This window comes from Pelodiscus sinensis, unplaced genomic scaffold (assembly GCF_049634645.1).
Source record: "Pelodiscus sinensis isolate JC-2024 unplaced genomic scaffold, ASM4963464v1 ctg125, whole genome shotgun sequence".
NCBI lineage: Eukaryota > Metazoa > Chordata > Testudines > Trionychidae > Pelodiscus > Pelodiscus sinensis.
Genome location: NW_027465977.1, coordinates 126,806 through 142,602, shown reverse-complemented (window position 1 = coordinate 142,602; position 15,797 = coordinate 126,806). Strand labels below are relative to the sequence as shown.

General features: G+C 64.2%; 2 protein-coding genes across 5 annotated transcripts; one reads left to right on the top strand and one right to left on the bottom strand.

Moving 5' to 3' along the window:
- Positions 1–4,961: 4,961 nt before the first annotated feature.
- LOC142825613 (troponin I, cardiac muscle-like) lies at positions 4,962–8,890 on the top strand. Of its 4 annotated transcripts, none has more exons than XM_075917586.1 (8): positions 4,962–5,312; positions 5,426–5,593; positions 5,966–6,007; positions 6,707–6,838; positions 6,961–7,050; positions 7,567–7,743; positions 7,851–7,956; positions 8,726–8,890. In XM_075917586.1, the coding sequence occupies exons 4-7, from the start codon at positions 6,713–6,715 to the stop codon at positions 7,950–7,952; spliced, it is 495 nt and encodes a 164-aa protein (XP_075773701.1). In that variant the 5' UTR covers positions 4,962–5,312; positions 5,426–5,593; positions 5,966–6,007; positions 6,707–6,712; the 3' UTR covers positions 7,953–7,956; positions 8,726–8,890. The 4 variants fall into 4 exon arrangements, with proteins under 4 accessions (XP_075773701.1, XP_075773700.1, XP_075773699.1 ...); XM_075917585.1 differs by having other exon boundaries at positions 8,696–8,890; XM_075917584.1 differs by having other exon boundaries at positions 4,965–5,312; positions 8,729–8,890.
- Positions 8,891–10,438: 1,548 nt separating this feature from the next.
- Positions 10,439–14,468, bottom strand: LOC142825614 (galactoside alpha-(1,2)-fucosyltransferase 2-like). The gene is made up of 2 exons (XM_075917593.1): positions 14,309–14,468; positions 10,439–11,849 (listed from the first exon to the last, which is right to left on the bottom strand). Exons 1-2 carry the CDS (start codon positions 14,341–14,343, stop codon positions 10,790–10,792), a joined length of 1,095 nt encoding a protein of 364 aa, XP_075773708.1. The 5' UTR covers positions 14,344–14,468; the 3' UTR covers positions 10,439–10,789.
- Between the last annotated feature and the right edge of the window lie 1,329 nt (positions 14,469–15,797).

Here is a 15,797-nt window from a genome sequence, read left to right as displayed (position 1 = left end):
GTGAGACGCAGCCGCGGAGGCCGGCCTGCTCGCTGGGACCTTTGAAGGCAGCGGTCACCAACCTTTTCAAACATGGGGTCGCTTTTTGAATGCAAGTGCACTGCAGGGTCTACCTTGCCCCGCCGGCTTCCCGCCCCTTCTCCAGGCCTGGCCCCTGCTCCCTCCCCCCTTCTTCCCTCCCCCATCCTCACTCACGCTGGAGGGAGAAGGTTGGGGTGCACGGGAGGTGGCTGGAGACTCTGATCTTGGGCTAAAGGCTTTGGTGTGCGGGGGGGGGGGAGTTGAGGAGCAGGAGGGGGTTCAGGGTGCAGGCGCTGGGAAGGAGTTTGGGTGCAGGGCTAGGGCAGGGCCGGCCTTACCAGGAGGCGAATTGAGGTGGCCGGTTCAGGTGCCAGACTGTGTGTGTGTGGGGGGGGGGGGGTGCCACCCGGTCCCAGAGTGTAGAAAATTGTGTCTGGTGCTGGGGCACGGGTAGGTAGCAAAGTGGCCCCATGAGAGGAGTGGAACAGGAAGGAGGCAGAATTGAGCCCTTGCAAAGCTTTGCCCCAAGCGAGGGGACAGGGGGGCGTCATTGGAGCTCCCCGCCGCAGGTGCCAATATGTGGTGGGCCGGCCCTGCTTAGGGGTGCAGGAGGGGTTCGGAATGCAGGCTCCAGCTGGGCACCGCTTGCCACAAGTGGCTGCTGGGTGGTGGTGCAGGGGACCAAGACAGGCCCACCCCTACCCCGGCCCTGCACCACTGCCAAAAGCAGCCAGCGCTCTCCATCCCTGCCCCCATCTGCTCTGTGGAGATGGGGTACAGGCTGGGGGAGGGGCACCCTGACACCCTACCCGGCACAGAAAGCAGGAGGCTGGGGGGGAGGTGCGGGGGGCTCCAGCGTAGAGGGCAGCAGCAGCAGGGCAGTGCTGAGAGAGGCAGATGAAGTGCCCACACCGGATAACCGACGGGCCAAACCTGTCAGGATCCCGTCAGAGGCTCCAAGATCTACCAGTCGATCCCGATCGCCTTGTTACCCGCACAAATTTCTCTCCCCCCATCTCCCCCAGCCAGCCCTGCTGTCCCTGACCCTCCCCGCCAGCTCTACTTCCTGCCGACGCCCACCCCCTTCCTCCCGGCCAGCCTCATTCCCCCCCGGCCGGGTCCTCACCCCCATGCCCCCGATCATGTGTGTCCGTTTTTGGTTTTTTTTTAAGATTACCTGGTGACCATAGCTGTGGGGGGCAAGGCGGGTGCCTGAGCCGTTGTGCGCGGGGGGCTGGGGCGAGTCCCGGATGGCGCCGCGGGCCCGCAGGTGGCGGGCACGTGACCTAGGGTGGGTGGGGCTGCCCCTGCAGTCCTGTGTGGCGGGTTATTTTTTACTTTTACCAGTTGAGATCGGGCCTGATCGGATCCAAAAGTACCTTAAAACCGTCTCCTGGAGAAAAGGTTATCCCATGCAAAGTTTGGTTGCGGTAGCTCTTATAGTGTCCAAGTTATTAGAGCACACACGTACAAACATTCTCCTTTATAGCTTAGATCATTTTACTAACCAATCATAACAAAATCACCTACCCAATCAATCATCCCCCACCACCTTCATTGATTTACACCTAGCAAAATTAATTATACAGCAGATAGAAACAGTGACATTCGCCAAAGAATCAATGCACGCAAAACAGACATCAGACAGTTTCACAAAGAAAAAACAGTTTCTTGCCATCGAATGGGCATTGTCTCAACGACCTTACTACCTGCATCCTGTTTCTAAGAGATTTTAACACAAGATTTCAAAGAGAAGCCTCTGAATTGTCATTCATGCTTAAATGTGACACTTTACGAATGGGCCTTAACAAAGATGCTAATTATCTTACCCATTACAAAGATCGCTTCCCCAATTATCACCTCTAATATCATTAGCTCAGACGTTAACCCTCCCCCCTCACCTCCCCTCTGGTCTAAAATCTGATTTGTCTATTTGATATGTGTTCCTTATTTTGGATTGTATCCCTTTGGTATATATGGTCCTGCCGATTTTCTTCCATAATTTGATCTGAGGAAGTGGGTCTGGCCCACGAAAGCTCATCACCTAAGAAACCATCTTGTTAGTCTTTAAAGTGCTACGTAGTCCTGTCTTTAGTGACAAACCAGACGGAGATCACACAGTCACACAATAAGGTAGTGTGATGATACTGACCATAGAGTGAGGATTCCGCAACTGCAAATATTGATATGCAGTTTCTTGCCAGACAGAACGCTGCGCCTTCAGTTTTCTTTACCCGTCTTGAGCTCTGTTTCTTTATCTGGCGACAGTGGGGAGCTCGCAGGACAAAGTCCCCTCCTCACAGCCTGTGTGTGACTTTATTTTAATGCAATTTAGGGGGAATGTGAGGATGCAACTCCAGGCTTTACAGCCGATGGCTGCTGCTCTTCAGTCTGGCTGCAGAAGGCGGCTTTGGTTCAGGCCTAGCACGGGCCTTCCGGCATGGCTACCGAAAAGCCAGATTGTTACAGACTGGTTGGTGACCCCTGTTTTAAGGCAAAGCAGGACTCGGCAGGCGGATATGGACCGTGATGAGCGGCCAGGCCGGGGCCTGCTCTCTGGACGGGCTCGCCCTCGCCGGACAAAATTGCATCACCGCAGAAACGTGGGACCGACTGGGAGAAAAGGCAGCTCCTCCCCCCTCCCCCGCCCCCTTGCAGGCCTGAAGGGGTCCCCCGGGATGCTGGCCCTCGTGGTCGCCCTCTGGCAAGCTGCAGCGCGGCGCGTTCAGCCGCCTGTGAAATGGGAAGATTTCTGTGCCTGCCTCCGGACGGGCAGTCTGAGCATGGTGCCTGTGTGCGTATTACCGTAACCTACGCCAGTCAACACCTTTCTGCACTGTCCCAGTGAACCCTTGGGCGCAGATCATGCCCCCGTTGGTCCGGGGGGTGGGGCAGCCCCACTGTTAATGCAGTGGCCATGGGGCAGGCAACAGCAACATGCCCTCTTGGGAGATGCAGAAAGCTTCGGGGCTTGCTAGTCCGTTGTTGGGTCCTTCCCCCCAGGGTGTCCTGTAGAAGGGCTGGGGCCTCTAAAGTTCCCCCCCCTGGATTTCATACTTGCGGTCTCCTCAGAGCGGCGCGCCCTGTTCCTAAGCGCAACAGCGTGTGAGCGGGGGGCAGCTTTGCCTTGGGGCGGGGAGTTTGAACAAGCAGAGGGAGGCGGGGGATTACGGAGGAGGAAAGGCCGGGCACGCCAGCCACTGCAGGATCCTTAGAGCCGCAAGCACCGAGAAGTGGGGCGCCCCCGGGCCCTGCACCCCCGTCCGCAGCCAGACGGGACGCCCAGCCAGCAGGGAGAACAAAGTGAATTGCTTCTTGGGGACACAGCGTAGCACAGGCTTGTCTGCACAGGGGCAGGAGCAGCCAGGCCCCCCCCAGCGTGGGGAGAGGGCGGCCCAGAGCCAGGGGCCTGCCCCCCATCTCTGCCCCCCAGCCAGCGAGACTCGCTCAGCCGCCCATCTCTGTCCCTCCAGCCTTTGTCCAGCTTGCCCAGCAAAAAGTGTCGCCTGGTTACACCCCGGCTACGTCTACACTGGCATGATTTTCTGGAAATGCTTTAAACGGAAAAGTTTTCCGTTAAAAGCATTTTCGGAAAAGAGCGTCTAGATTGGCACGGACGCTTTTCCGCAAAAGCACAGCAGGGGGATGGATGGGAGGGGCCCCACCTGCCCCCTATTTTCCCCCGGAGGGTTTAGACGGGAGGGGCCCCCTGACCTCCAGGGGGAGGGACGGGAGGGGCTCTGAGGGGGACTGGCTGCCGGGGGATATTTTGAGCCCTGCCCCGTCCAACACCCCCGAAATCTGCCCCAACCCCCCCCCCTTCGCAGCATCTTTGGGCTCCGGCTGGCTCCTGCCCAGCTCCGCCCGCGCCCCGGAAGTGCAGGGGGATCCCCCGCCCCACCCCCACCCCGAGCCGGCTCCAGCCTCAGGCCGGCCCCAGGGCAGCACTCGGGGGGTTTATATTTAGCTTCACCCTCTTAGGGGCTTATCAGCCCGAGCGCCTCCCGCCCCAAATAGGGGCAAAGCAGCCAGGCCCGAGGCAGATAACGGGTCTGAGGCAGAGTCCAACCCCCGCCCCCCTCCAGCCAGGCCCTGCCCCATTCCCGGAGGCCGGACCCCCACCCCGTGCAGGGCAAATCATATTTTCCGTCTTCCCCTCCCTGCTCTTCCCAGGGCAGTCGCAGCGGGACATGGCAGACGAGTGAGTAGCGGGATTTTGACCCATCTGGCTCTGGGAGGAGTGCGGGGCCTAGTGGTTAGAGCAGCTGCGCTGGGAACCTGGGTTCTCTCCCCTGCTGGGGGGTGGGGGATGAGGCCTGAGGGATACAGCAGCAGGGAGCCCAACCCATGGGACTTTTGAGGAGGGCACGTCAATGCCCTGCTGTGTGCCTCAGTTTCCCTGTGCACCAAGAGGACAAATCCTCGACTTGTGGGGGTGGAGAAGCGGGAGGTGGCTGGGGGGAGGGGCTGCCGGCGCCTAATCCCCTTCGCTTTCTGTCTCCGCAGGGAGGACGTCACCGTAAGGAGGAGCCGGGGCCTCTCTCCCCTGTGATGCCTGGGGGGGATTCCTGGGGGGGGGTTATGTGAGATCCAAGCCCGCCAACCACACCGGGTCTGCCCCTCGGAAGCCCCTCTACCTCGGAGCTCAGCTTCCCAGGGTTGCGGAAGGGGGTAGCGTGCCCACGGACGGCCTCTCACTCCCTGGCGTGGGCTCCCCCCCACCCCCCGGTCTGGGCGGCAGCGTTTTAAAACGCCGCGCCCTTTCTCTTCCTCCTATCGCAGGCAGGGCCGTGCCGGCTGATCGCCCCGGCTCCGCCCCCCTCCGCTGGCGTCGTTCCCCCGACGTCCCCGGTCCGGGACACCGCGCCACCCCTGCTTTCCCGCGGGGCGGGGCGGGGCCTCCCCCTCGCTCCCCCCGCCCGCTCCGGGCCATCTCGGACGTCGCCTGCCCTGACGTCAGCCCAGGGCGACGGCCGAGCGGCGTGGGAGCAAGCCGCACACGGGCGCCCTTCCCCGCCGCGGCGGCCGAGCAGCGCCTGGCCGGCCACGGGGAATGTGTGGGGCGGGGGCGCCTCGTCACAAGGAGACAGTCCCCTGCCCCATGCCCCGACCCCCTGAGCCAGCCAGGCCCTGCCCTGGGGTCGGGGGTGGGAGGGGAGCTGGCGCCCCCTGGAGGGGACAAGCCCCTGCCCCATCCCCCGCCTCCCTGAGCCACCCACCCTTCTACTATAGATACTCTCCTGGAATTTACCCCCTGCTAAGTCCCCCCCTTTGTGACCCCCTGCATCCCGGTAAATGACTCCGCCCACTTTCCAAACTGTTTCGGGTTGTTGCCTGTACTCGGGGGGGGGGTTCACGCCTCGGCCCCTCACTGCAAACCCTGACAGCCTGACCCCCCCCCCAGTACGAGGAGGAGGACGAGGATGTGGTGGAGGAGGAAGAAGAGGCCACTGAGGAGGAACCGGAGCCCCCCAAGCCGGGCCCCCCACCCCCGCCGCCGGCCGCCAGGCCACCCCTTCGGCGCAAATCCTCTGCCAACTACCGGGCCTACGCGACGGAGCCGCACGTCAAGGTGGGCGCCGGGCCCGGGCCACGTCTCCCCACCCCCCGAGTCCTGGGGCTGGCTCCTGGCCCCGCCCCAGACTCCCTCGCAGTGGGGCAGGTCTGGGCAGCACCCAGTGGGGCAGGGCCCATGGGGCAGGGCTCTGAGCTTGGGTTGTCAGGGGGTATGGGCAGTGCCCATGGGGCAGGGCTCAGAGCAGGCTGGGGGTCTGGGCAGCACCCATGGGGCAGGGCCCTGGGGTCGGGGTTGGCAGGGGGTCTGGGCAGCACCCATGGGGCAGGGCCCTGGGGTTGGGGTTGGCAGGGGGTCTGGGCAGCGCCCATGTGGCAGGGCCCTGCTCACTGGTACCTTATAAAAAGTCTCTGGCTTGTTCTAATGCAGAGAAAATCCAAGATCACAGCTTCTCGGAAACTGCAGCTCAAGGTAACGTCTCAGGCGTCCCATCCGGGTGCAGGGAGGTGGGACGCTGGGTCGATGGGCCCATGGGAGGTGAGGCAGGAGCCCACGTCAATGGGCTCATGGGTGGGAGGCAGGAGGCCGGAGACCGGGTCGATGGGCCCATGAGAAGGTGGAAGGCCAGGTAGATGGGCTTCTGGTGGGGAGGAGGGGTTGATGGGTCCATGGCAGGGAGGCAGGAGGCCAGAGGCTGGGTTGATGGGCCCATGGGGAGGCGGGAGGCCAAGTCGATGGTCCCATTGGGAGGTGGGAAGTTGGGTCATTGGGCCTGTGGGGAGGTGGGAGGCTGGGTAGATGGGCTCATGGCGGGGAGGCTGAGTCGATGGGCCTGTGAGTGGGAGGCAGGAGGCCGGGTGGATGGGTCCATGGGAAGGTGGGAGGCTGGGTGGATGGGTCCATGGGAAGGTGGGAGGCTGGGTCGATGGGCCCATGGGGAGGCGGGAGGCCAGGTTGATGGGCCCATGGGGAGGCGGGAGGCTGGGTCGATGGGCCCCTGGGGAGGCGGGAGGCCAGATCGATGGGCCACTGGAGAGGCAGGAGGCCGAGTCGATGGGCCCGTGGGGAGGCGGGAGGCCAGGTTGATGGGCCCCTGGGGAGGCAGGAGGCCGGGTCGATGGGCCTGTGTGTCAGACAGGGGGTGTCACCCAGCCCCTCTCACACCTGCAGACGCTGATGCTGCAGATGGCAAAGCAGGAGCTGGAGCAGGAGGAGGAGGAGCGGGGCCTGGAGAAGCAGCGGTACCTGGCCGAGCGCTGCGCCCCACTTGCCCTGGCCAGCCTGCCCTTGGCTGAGCTGCAGGTAACCCCTGGGCAGGGCGGGGGGGGGTCACTGGGGCGCTGAGGGACCGGCTGGGCCAGAGGGTTGCGGGGGGCGGGGCAGGGAACCGTTTTATCTCCCCCCACGGCACTGTCCCCCGGCAGGAGCTGTGCCGGGAGCTGCACGCCTGCGTGGACCGCGTGGACGAGGAGCGCTACGACATGCAGGTTCGGGTCAGCAAGAGCATCAACGAGGTACGGCCGGGGGCGGGGCTGGTGCCCTTCCGCCCCCACCCGCCCAGACCCCCGGGAAGCCGCCCGGCCCCCCCTGCGCAAGGGTCCTGGAGCCCAGCGCCAGCCCCCAGGTGCAATAACTGCAATGGCCACTAGATGGTGCTGCAGGGCTGGGAGTTAGCCCCGCCCCTTGCGCTCCGCCCACCAACTCCAGCCCCCTGCAGCCCAGCGCCCCCTGCTGGGCCCCTCCCCCACCAAACGCAGCCCATCACCCCCTGCCAGGCCTTCGCCCCACCCCCTGCAGCCCAGCAACCCCTGGTGGGTCCCTGCCACACCCCCCGCACCTCAACCCCCTGCCGGGCGCCCGCCCCACCCAACGCAGCCCATCACCCCCTGCCAGGCCTCCACCATGTCCCCCGCAGCCCAGTGCCCCCTGCCAGCCCCCCTCAGCGCTCCCTGCCAGGCCCCCGCCCTACCCCGCTCCCTGCAGCCCCCTTTTGTTGCCTGACCCCCCCCATTCTGTTCCCCTCCCCCCAGATCGAGGATCTGAACCAGAAAATCTTCGACCTGCGGGGGAAGTTCAAGCGCCCGGCGCTGCGGCGGGTCCGGCTCTCGGCCGACGCCATGATGCAGGCCCTGCTGGGCTCCAAGCACAAGGTGTCCATGGACCTGCGGGCCAGCCTCAAGCAGGTCAAGAAAGACGACGCCGAGAAGGTGAGGGGGCGAAATTGGGGGGGAGGGGCAGGCCGGGCGAAGGGGGAGCAGGGAATTGTCCCCCCCCCCCCCCGATATCAGGTCTGACCCTCCCCCTCCCCCCGCAGGAGAACCGGGAAGTGGGCGACTGGCGCAAGAACATCGACGCCATGAGCGGCATGGAGGGCCGGAAGAAGAAATTCGAGACCTCGGGCGCTGGGCAGGGCTGAGCAGGTGAAACCCCCCATCCCCGTGTGCCCCACAGCGCCCCCTGCTGGGCGAGGCCGGGCTGGGTCAGAGGGAGCCTTCCCCACCGCCAGGACCCCTGCCCTGTGCCCCACAGCGCCCCCTGCTGGGCGAGGCCGGGTCAGAGGGAGCCTTCCCCCACCACCAGGACCCCTGCCCTGTGCCCCACAGCGCCCCCTGCTGGGCGAGGCTGGGCTGGGTCAGAGGGAGCCTTCCCCCGCTGCCAGGACCCCTGCTCTGTGCCCCACAGCGCCCCCTGCTGGGCGAGGCCGGGCTGGGTCACAGGAAGGCTTCCCCCACCACCAGGACCCCTGCCCTGTGCCCCACAGCGCCCCCTGCTGGGCGAGGCCGGGCTGGGTCACAGGAAGCCTTCCCCCACCACCAGGACCCCTGCCCTGTGCCCCACAGCGCCCCCTGCTGGGCGAGGCCGGGCTGGGTCAGAGGGAGCCTTCCCCACCGCCAGGACCCCTGCCCTGTGCCCCACAGCGCCCCCTGCTGGGCGAGGCCGGGCTGGGTCAGAGGGAGCCTTCCCCACCGCCAGGACCCCTGTCCTCTGCCCCACAGCGCCCCCTGCTGGGCGAGGCTGGGCTGGGTCACAGGGAGCCTTCCCCCGCTGCCAGGACCCCTGCCCCACAGCGCCCTCCGCTGGCAGATGTGGGGCTGGGGGGGCCCAGCTCAGACAGGGCGCAAGGCCGGGGCGGCGACGTTGTTTCTTCTGTGGTTTCAGTTTCCTCTTCGCCTTTCTGTGTCCTTCCGGCAGGAGCAGAGACTCGTAGACGGGCGGGGGAGGAAGAAACGAAGGACCCCAGATCTGCCCCCCCCGTCGGACCCCTCCCTGCCCCCCATTCCCTCCCCCCAAGGACTGCCCTGCCACACCCCTCGCAGGACCCCCCCCCCCCAATAAAACCTCTCTGAGCATCGCGGCCGTTGGTGCGTCCGTCTGTCCCGGGAGAGGGAGCTGCACAGGGGTCCCAGGGCCGGGGATGGGACCGGCAGGGGCTGCAGGCGGGAGTGGGGAGCCCAGCCCCCTCCCGCTAGCTCCCCCCCCCCGCCAGGAGGAGGGCAGGCCCTGCTCCCCTCCCCCGCCTTTTAGGAGGAGGCTCTGTCCCCAGCTGGGGTTACTAACCCCAAGAGCCCGGGGTCCACGGCGGAAGAGGCTCCCCTGGGTGTCGGGCACCCCTCCCCCCACCAGGCTCCGCCCCGCCCCTCCCTGCCCGCCAGGGAGAGCCCCCCCCCCCCACAGCCCAGATCCCCTAGCGCCGCCCCAGATCTGGGCACGTCTCCAGCCAGCTCGCCCCACCCCTGCCTGCCCTGCCGCACCTGCCACTGCAGGGCCTGAGGCTCGCTCAGCCCCGTGACCGCAGCTCTAACCACTACACCCTCCTCCCCTGCGGGAGCCGGGAATAGACCCTGCCGCCCAGCCCCCCACGGCTCTGCCCACTAGGCTCCACTCCCGTCCCTGGGACTGGGGTTTCGAACAGTAACCACTAGACCCCACAGCCCGCCCAGAGCTAGGGATACGGACAAGGCGGGATCACGGTGCCCTGCCTGTTCCCCAAAGGTGCGCCTGGTCTCCCGGATCCTGCGATGTTCCCCTGCCTGCTACCCACCCCCTCCGCTACCGCTTCTCCATCCGGGGAGTCCACCCCCTCCCGTAAATCTCTCAGCAAGCTCAGGGGTCCCCACCTCTTCTCCTGCACCATGGCTCAGTCGGGGAGAACGCTTGGGGCACCTCCCTGTGTGCAGACCGCAGGTGGGGCAGGTCCTCGTCCCGGGCCGGCGGGTGCTGGTCCGTAAAGGCCTCCAGCGTCTGCTTCAGGGTCCCATGGGACCTCCCCACTGGCCCGTTGGACCGGGAGCGAGACGCCGAGGCCCAGGAGGCCTGGACCCTGCGCTTCTCCCGCACGCACCGGCGCAGGGCGGACGTGAAGTTGGACCCCTGGTCCGTGAGGACTCCTCGGGGACCCCTTCTTGGGCGTCGTTCCCCCCAGGGGAGACCCCTCCTCCTTCCGGGGCCACCTCCCGCGGTCCTGGGGCGCGCTCCTTCTCCGCGGCCACACTCGGGTTCGGCCACCTGCCCCTCCGCATCCTGGAACCGCGTCCCACGGCCAAGCCCCCCTGCTCCTACTGCCCCCCAGTCGCTTACTGCTCCATCCACGGGGTGCAGGCCAGGCCACCCATCCTGGGCTACCACTGGGATGCAATATCGGGGGGTCCCCAACCCTGCACCCAGATGGGACTCAGCCCTTCTCCCTCCTTTCCTGCCCTAAGCCCCCTTCTCTTCCTGGCCCAGCTAGACTGACTCTTCCGCCAGGCCCTAGTCCCCAGCCTGCCCTTCCTGGGTAGGGGCTCCTGTCTCCTATGCCTGGCCCTCAGGTGCAAAGGCCCGATACACATCTGCAGTGGGTCCCCGCGCCTCATGCAGAGACTGACACACACGCACGCAGCACAATACAGCAAAGAGTGAATGTAACAAACAAGTGACCACAAGTCCCGAAATGCGGCCGACGCTTGTCAAGAGTCACCTTTCCCGGCTCCTCACGTTGCTTCTCCCCCCCTCCTGGGGCCTGAACCCCCATGTCCTGGGGCCCAGCCCCATTGCTCACCAGCCTGCAGCCCCCTCGCCACCCAGCACCTGGATCCCCGGACCCTGCCTCTAGGAACACCCCCGGGTCTGTGGCTCCTCCGTGAGGGGCTCTGATCACACCGACCCAGCTCCAGTCTGCCCCGATCTCCCCAGCCCAGCTCGCCCGGCCCTGTCCTCAGCCCACGGCCAAGCCACGGCGGGTGGATCCCGTTGGCAGCCCGTGGCCGAGCTCCGTTAGCCAGACGTCCCGCCCCGCAGCGGGGAGAGGTCGGCCTCGATCCCGATCCACTCGGGCAGGAAGGCGGCTTCCGGCTTGAAGAGCTGGAGGAAGGGGGAATCGGGGAGGGTGTAGTTGGCCAAGTAGATGGTCTCCCCCCCGGCCAGGTAGGCGGCCCAGATGCCGAAGGTCCCGATGGTCATGATCGTGTGGTTGCAATGGGCCAAGAGAGCGAAATCCCTCCCCGGCGACGACTCCTTCCCGTCCCCCGAGAAATGCACGTCCCCCCGCGAGGCGTCAATGTTCTCCCGGCACCAGTCCATCCCGTTGCTGGTCACCACGAAGACCGGCTCCTGGTACTTGGCCCGGAAGTAGCCCATGGCCTTGTCCAGGTAGGCCTTGTCCGCCACCACCCCTTTCCAACGCTGGGGCATCACCCGGACGTAGTCCCCCCTCCGGATGTGGACCCCCACGTAGGTCACGTTCCGGTGCTGCCCACGCAGCCTGGCCAGGTACCGGTTGGCCTCCTCCCTGACGTGGTTGTGGAAGGAGAATTCCTGGCGGATCTCCTGCCGGAGGTGGTGGTAGAAGGTCCAGGAGCAGGGGTAGCCCGTGAGCCGGATGTATTTCCCCTCGATGTGCCTGTACTCCTCCGACATCCAGTCGTGGAGCCAGTAATCCCTCCAGGGGATGAGCCAGACCTGGTATCTGGAGAGCACGGGCAGGGTGATGCGGAAGAGCGGGGCCAGCTGCTGGTGCATCTCCGGCGGGATGTAGGCCTGGCGCCCGTTCATCTTGGCCAGGGCATAGAGGGTGGCATATTGCCCCATGTGGTTCCCCAGGCGCCCCATGGAGTTCACGGTCCACATGCCCTGCTCTATGGCAGGGAGCTGCTTGTGCGGGGGCTTCACAGAGTCCCAGGGGGAGAGGAACTTCTGTCCCTGGTAGGAGAACTTCCTCTGCAGGTGTAGGAAGGCACAGATGCCCATGATAACCAGCAGGTTGAAGGAGATCAAGAGAACGTGCCGGGGAAGGACTCTAGAGATCAGGCGTCCCATGGCTCTGAGCAGGCCTGGCCTGGGGGGCAGGGACAGAGCAAGAATTTGAGAACCACATTGATGGGTCAAAATGTTGCCTGCACTACAAAGCTGGTGCCCTGGGCATGGGAAAATGGGGTGGAAAGTATGGGAAGGAGTGCGGGAAAGGAGGAGGGAGACATGAGGTAGGAACGGGGAGAGGTGGATGGGTGGCCAGATGTGGGGGAAGATGGTGCAGGTGGAGAGAAAGACAGAGGGCTAGAATGGCAGGTTGAGTCGATGGTTGGTTGATGATTGTGCAGGTTGGGTGTGTGGCCAGATGGGTGAGAAAATAATGTGGTTGGAGCAGAAGGCAAGGGTGGGTGTGAGGTTGGTTGATGGTTGGGTGGATGGATGGGCAGGTTGAGTGGGTGGTTGGCTGATGGATGGGCAGGTTGGGTGGCTGGTTGATTGATGGATGGGCAGGCTCAGTGGGGGGAGGGATTGACAGATGGATGGGGTGGTTGGGTGTTTAGCTGACAGATGGGCAGGTTGGGTGCATCATTTGTTGAGGGATGGGCATCTTGGTTGAGTGGGTGGGTGGCTGAGGGAAGGGCGGGTTGTGTGAGTGGGTGGTTGACAGATGGGCAGGGTTGGTGGGTGGGTGATTGAGGGATGGGTAGGATGGGTGCATCATTTGTTGAGAGATGGGCAGGATGGGTGGGTGGTGGTTGAGCGATGGGTAAGTTGAGTGGGTGGCTAATTGGTGGATGGGCAGGGTGGGTGGCTGATTGATTGATGGATGGGCAAGGTGGGTGGGTGACCAGTTGATGGATGGGCATGTTGGTTGGGTGGCTGGCTGACTGATAGGCAGGGTGGGTGGGTGATTGGCTGACAGAGAGGTATGACAGGGTGGGTGGGTGGGTGGTTGATGGATGGGCGGGTTGCGTGACTTGTTGGTTGGCAGATGGAGAGGTTGGGTGGGTGGATGGGTGGTTGAAGAATGGGCAGGATGGGTTGGAGATTGGCTGATGGATGGGTAGTTTGGATGGGTGGTTGGATGACAGATGGGCGGGTCAGTGGGTGATTGGCTGGCAGATGGGTAGTTTGGGTTGGTGATTGGTTGACGGATGGGCAGGTTGGGTGGGTGGTTGACTGATAGGCAGGGTGGATGGGTAATTGGCTGACAGATGGGTGGGTTGGTGGCTGGCTGGGTGGCAGATGGGTAGGTTGGGTGGGTGGGTGTTTGGACAATGGGCAGGGTGGGTTGGTGATTGGTTGATGGATGGGTAGTTTGGGTGAATGGGTGGTTGATGGATAGGCAGGGTGGGTGGCTGGTTGGATGATGGGCAGGGTGGGTGGGGGATTGGTTGATGGATGAGTGGGTTGGGTGGCTGTTTGATTGGCAGATGGGCAGGGTGGGTGGGGGATTGGTTGACAGATGGGTGGGTTGGGTGGCTGGTTGGTTGGCAGATGGGCACGGTGGGTGGGGGATTGGTTGACAGATGGGTGGGTTGGGTGGCTGGTTGGTTGGCAGATGGGCATGGTGGGTGGGGGATTGGTTGACGGATGAGTGGGTTGGGTGGCTGGTTGGTTGGCAGATGGGCATGGTGGGTGGGGGATTGGTTGACGGATGAGTGGGTTGGGTGGCTGGTTGGTTGGCAGATGGGCATGGTGGGTGGGGGATTGGTTGACGGATGAGTGGGTTGGGTGGCTGGTTGGTTGGCAGATGGGCACGGTGGGTGGGGGATTGGTTGACGGATGAGTGGGTTGGGTGGCTGGTTGGTTGGCAGATGGGCAGGGTGGGTGGGTGATTGAGGGCTGGGCAGGGTGGGTTGGTGATTAGCTGAAAGCATCCTGCCAATCTAGACGCGCTTTTCCAAAAATGCTTTTAACAGTGTAGACATAGCCTAGGTGTAAATCAATGAAGATGATTGGGTAGGTGATTTTGTTATGATTGGTTAGTAAAATTGTACTAAAAGAATCGGTGAAGGTCTAGCTAAGCAAGACTCAGGTTTCATTATCTAAACTGGGGTCCAAGAAGGAGAAGAAGGAAGATCATCAGAAGCACTGAAGGAAGAAAAGGCTGGAAGAGGACCAGGAGGAGGGGGGAAGACCTGGAAAAGAAGAACCCCCCTCCGAGACACAGCCTAAGACCGGAGAGACTGACCTTGCCTGGCCAACAGGGGAAGGCTGCCTGTCTGTATCAGGACCGGTGAGCATGACCCTGCGTGCTGGTCTGGGAATCGTCACACGATAGAGGGTAAGGACATTACTGCGTGAGGCTCGTTCCCTGGCGAAAGATCCTGCCAGGCTGTTACACCCTGAGCCCTAGGAATTGGGCGAGGGTGGGTGTGTAAATTCCCAGGGTTGCACCTTGAGCCCTAGGAACTGGGGAAGGGTGGGTGTGTCCCTGCAGCGTGGAAGGGGTAGAGAAGTGTGTGCGGGTCACAAGGGGGTCGGTATCTATGGCCAGGGAGACCAGGATGTGGCTGCGCAGGGAATCTGTCCCCTTCTTACCTTGCTGAGACGGGATCCGGGGGCCCGGCTCCCATGTGGGCTCCCGGCCCGGTTCCAGCGGCGATGCTGAGTCACTTGACGATTTCCTCTCGCGCCTCTACCGGTGCTTAAACATTAACCCAGGCAGCAGCCACCAAGAGCTCGTGGCCCCTGCCCAGCCGCCCGGCATGTGGCACCTTTGGGGAAGCCACCTCCGCCCGGGTGTGACTGGTGGGGGGGGGGCTGTCTACTCTTGTAAGCGGCTGTTCCTGCCTGGCTGGTTTCAGACAGTGGTGCCCAACCTGTCGGGGCTGCCAGGTGCCCAGGGTGGGGCCGCTCACACACGGGCGCCCGGGGGCGGGGCTGCTCATGCCCTGGGCGTCCGGGGGCGGGGCCACGCACTCGCCACCCGTCTGGGGGTGGGGCCGCCCCTGCGTGTGACGACGCAGTCGGGGTTCCCCGGCCCTGCCCCCCCAGAGCAGCAGGAAGAGACTCGCCAGGCGTAGAATCGAGGGGGGTTTATTGGCCCTTCAGAACACAGCACAGACGGGATGTGGCTACAGGGCCCAGGGCCAGGATGCCTCCGCCCTCGGGTTAGGGCCCATCGCCCCTAGGCCCCCCGCTTAGCTCTTCTCTCCATGCTTCCCAGACAGCCACTGCCTCCCTCCCAGGCCCTGCCCCCCAGCCAGGTGCTGGTCTCCCCCTTTCTCCCTTTGTCTCTCCCTGGGAGGCAGAGCCGGGGTGTCTGGGTTAATCCACATTTGGGAGTCAGTGAGAATCTCCCATCCCGGTGCAGGGGGATCCCGGGTCAGAGAGCAGACACCCCCCCCCCCCACTAGCCACAGCTCTCCCCCCGCTGAGAATGGACTGAGCAGGGTCACTCCGCTTGTGCCCTAAGGAAGTTTGGGTCCCCTGTCTGGGAGAGCCACTGCAGGGACATTGGTGCTCCCCTTGGCTTGGGCCAGCCTCCCCCCTGCCCGTCCGGTTGCTGCTCAGCTCTGGGGGGACCAGCCCGGGCCTGTCTTCGGCGGCCGTACCAGTCCTTCCACTGCCCTTGAGTCCTGGCCCGAGTCTCCCTCCAGGGAGGTCTTCCCCTCCCCCAACTCTCTCCGCAAGCCCAGGGGGTCCTTTCCCCTCTGCACCCCAGCTCAGTGCGGGAGAACCTGGCAGACCCTCGGGGCGCCTCCCCCTGTGCAGACAGCAGGTGGGGCAGGTCCTCGTCCCAGTGCTGCGGGTGCCGGTGCATAAAGGCCTCCAGCGCCTGCTTCAGGGTCCCATGGGACCTCCCCACCAGCCCGCTGGGCCGGGCCCCATATGTTGGGGCCCAGGGTGCTCCCTGCCCTTGCCTAGGTCCAGAGTCCCAGCCTGGCTGGACCCTGTGTCTACTGGGACGGGGCCCTGCCTGGAGTCCTTCCCTGGATCAAAGTTGCCAGCCCCTCTTGGTTCTGGCTACGGCTGGTGACCAGGGTCCTGCAGGGTCCGTCTGGCCACTTCTGTAGGTCCCCCCCCA

Coding starts and splice junctions, on each gene's coding strand:
- LOC142825613 (XM_075917586.1), top strand. CDS start 6,713: ATGCTGCAGATGGCAAAGCAGGAGCTGGAGCAGGAGGAGGAGGAGCGG. Junction 6,839..6,960: donor TGCCCTTGGCTGAGCTGCAG/GTAACCCCTGGG, acceptor GTCCCCCGGCAG/GAGCTGTGCCGGGAGCTGCA. Junction 7,744..7,850: donor AGAAAGACGACGCCGAGAAG/GTGAGGGGGCGA, acceptor CTCCCCCCGCAG/GAGAACCGGGAAGTGGGCGA.
- LOC142825614 (XM_075917593.1), bottom strand. CDS start 14,343: ATGGGAGCCGGGCCCCCGGATCCCGTCTCAGCAAG. Junction 11,850..14,308: donor CCGGATCCCGTCTCAGCAAG/GTAAGAAGGGGA, acceptor CCTGCCCCCCAG/GCCAGGCCTGCTCAGAGCCA.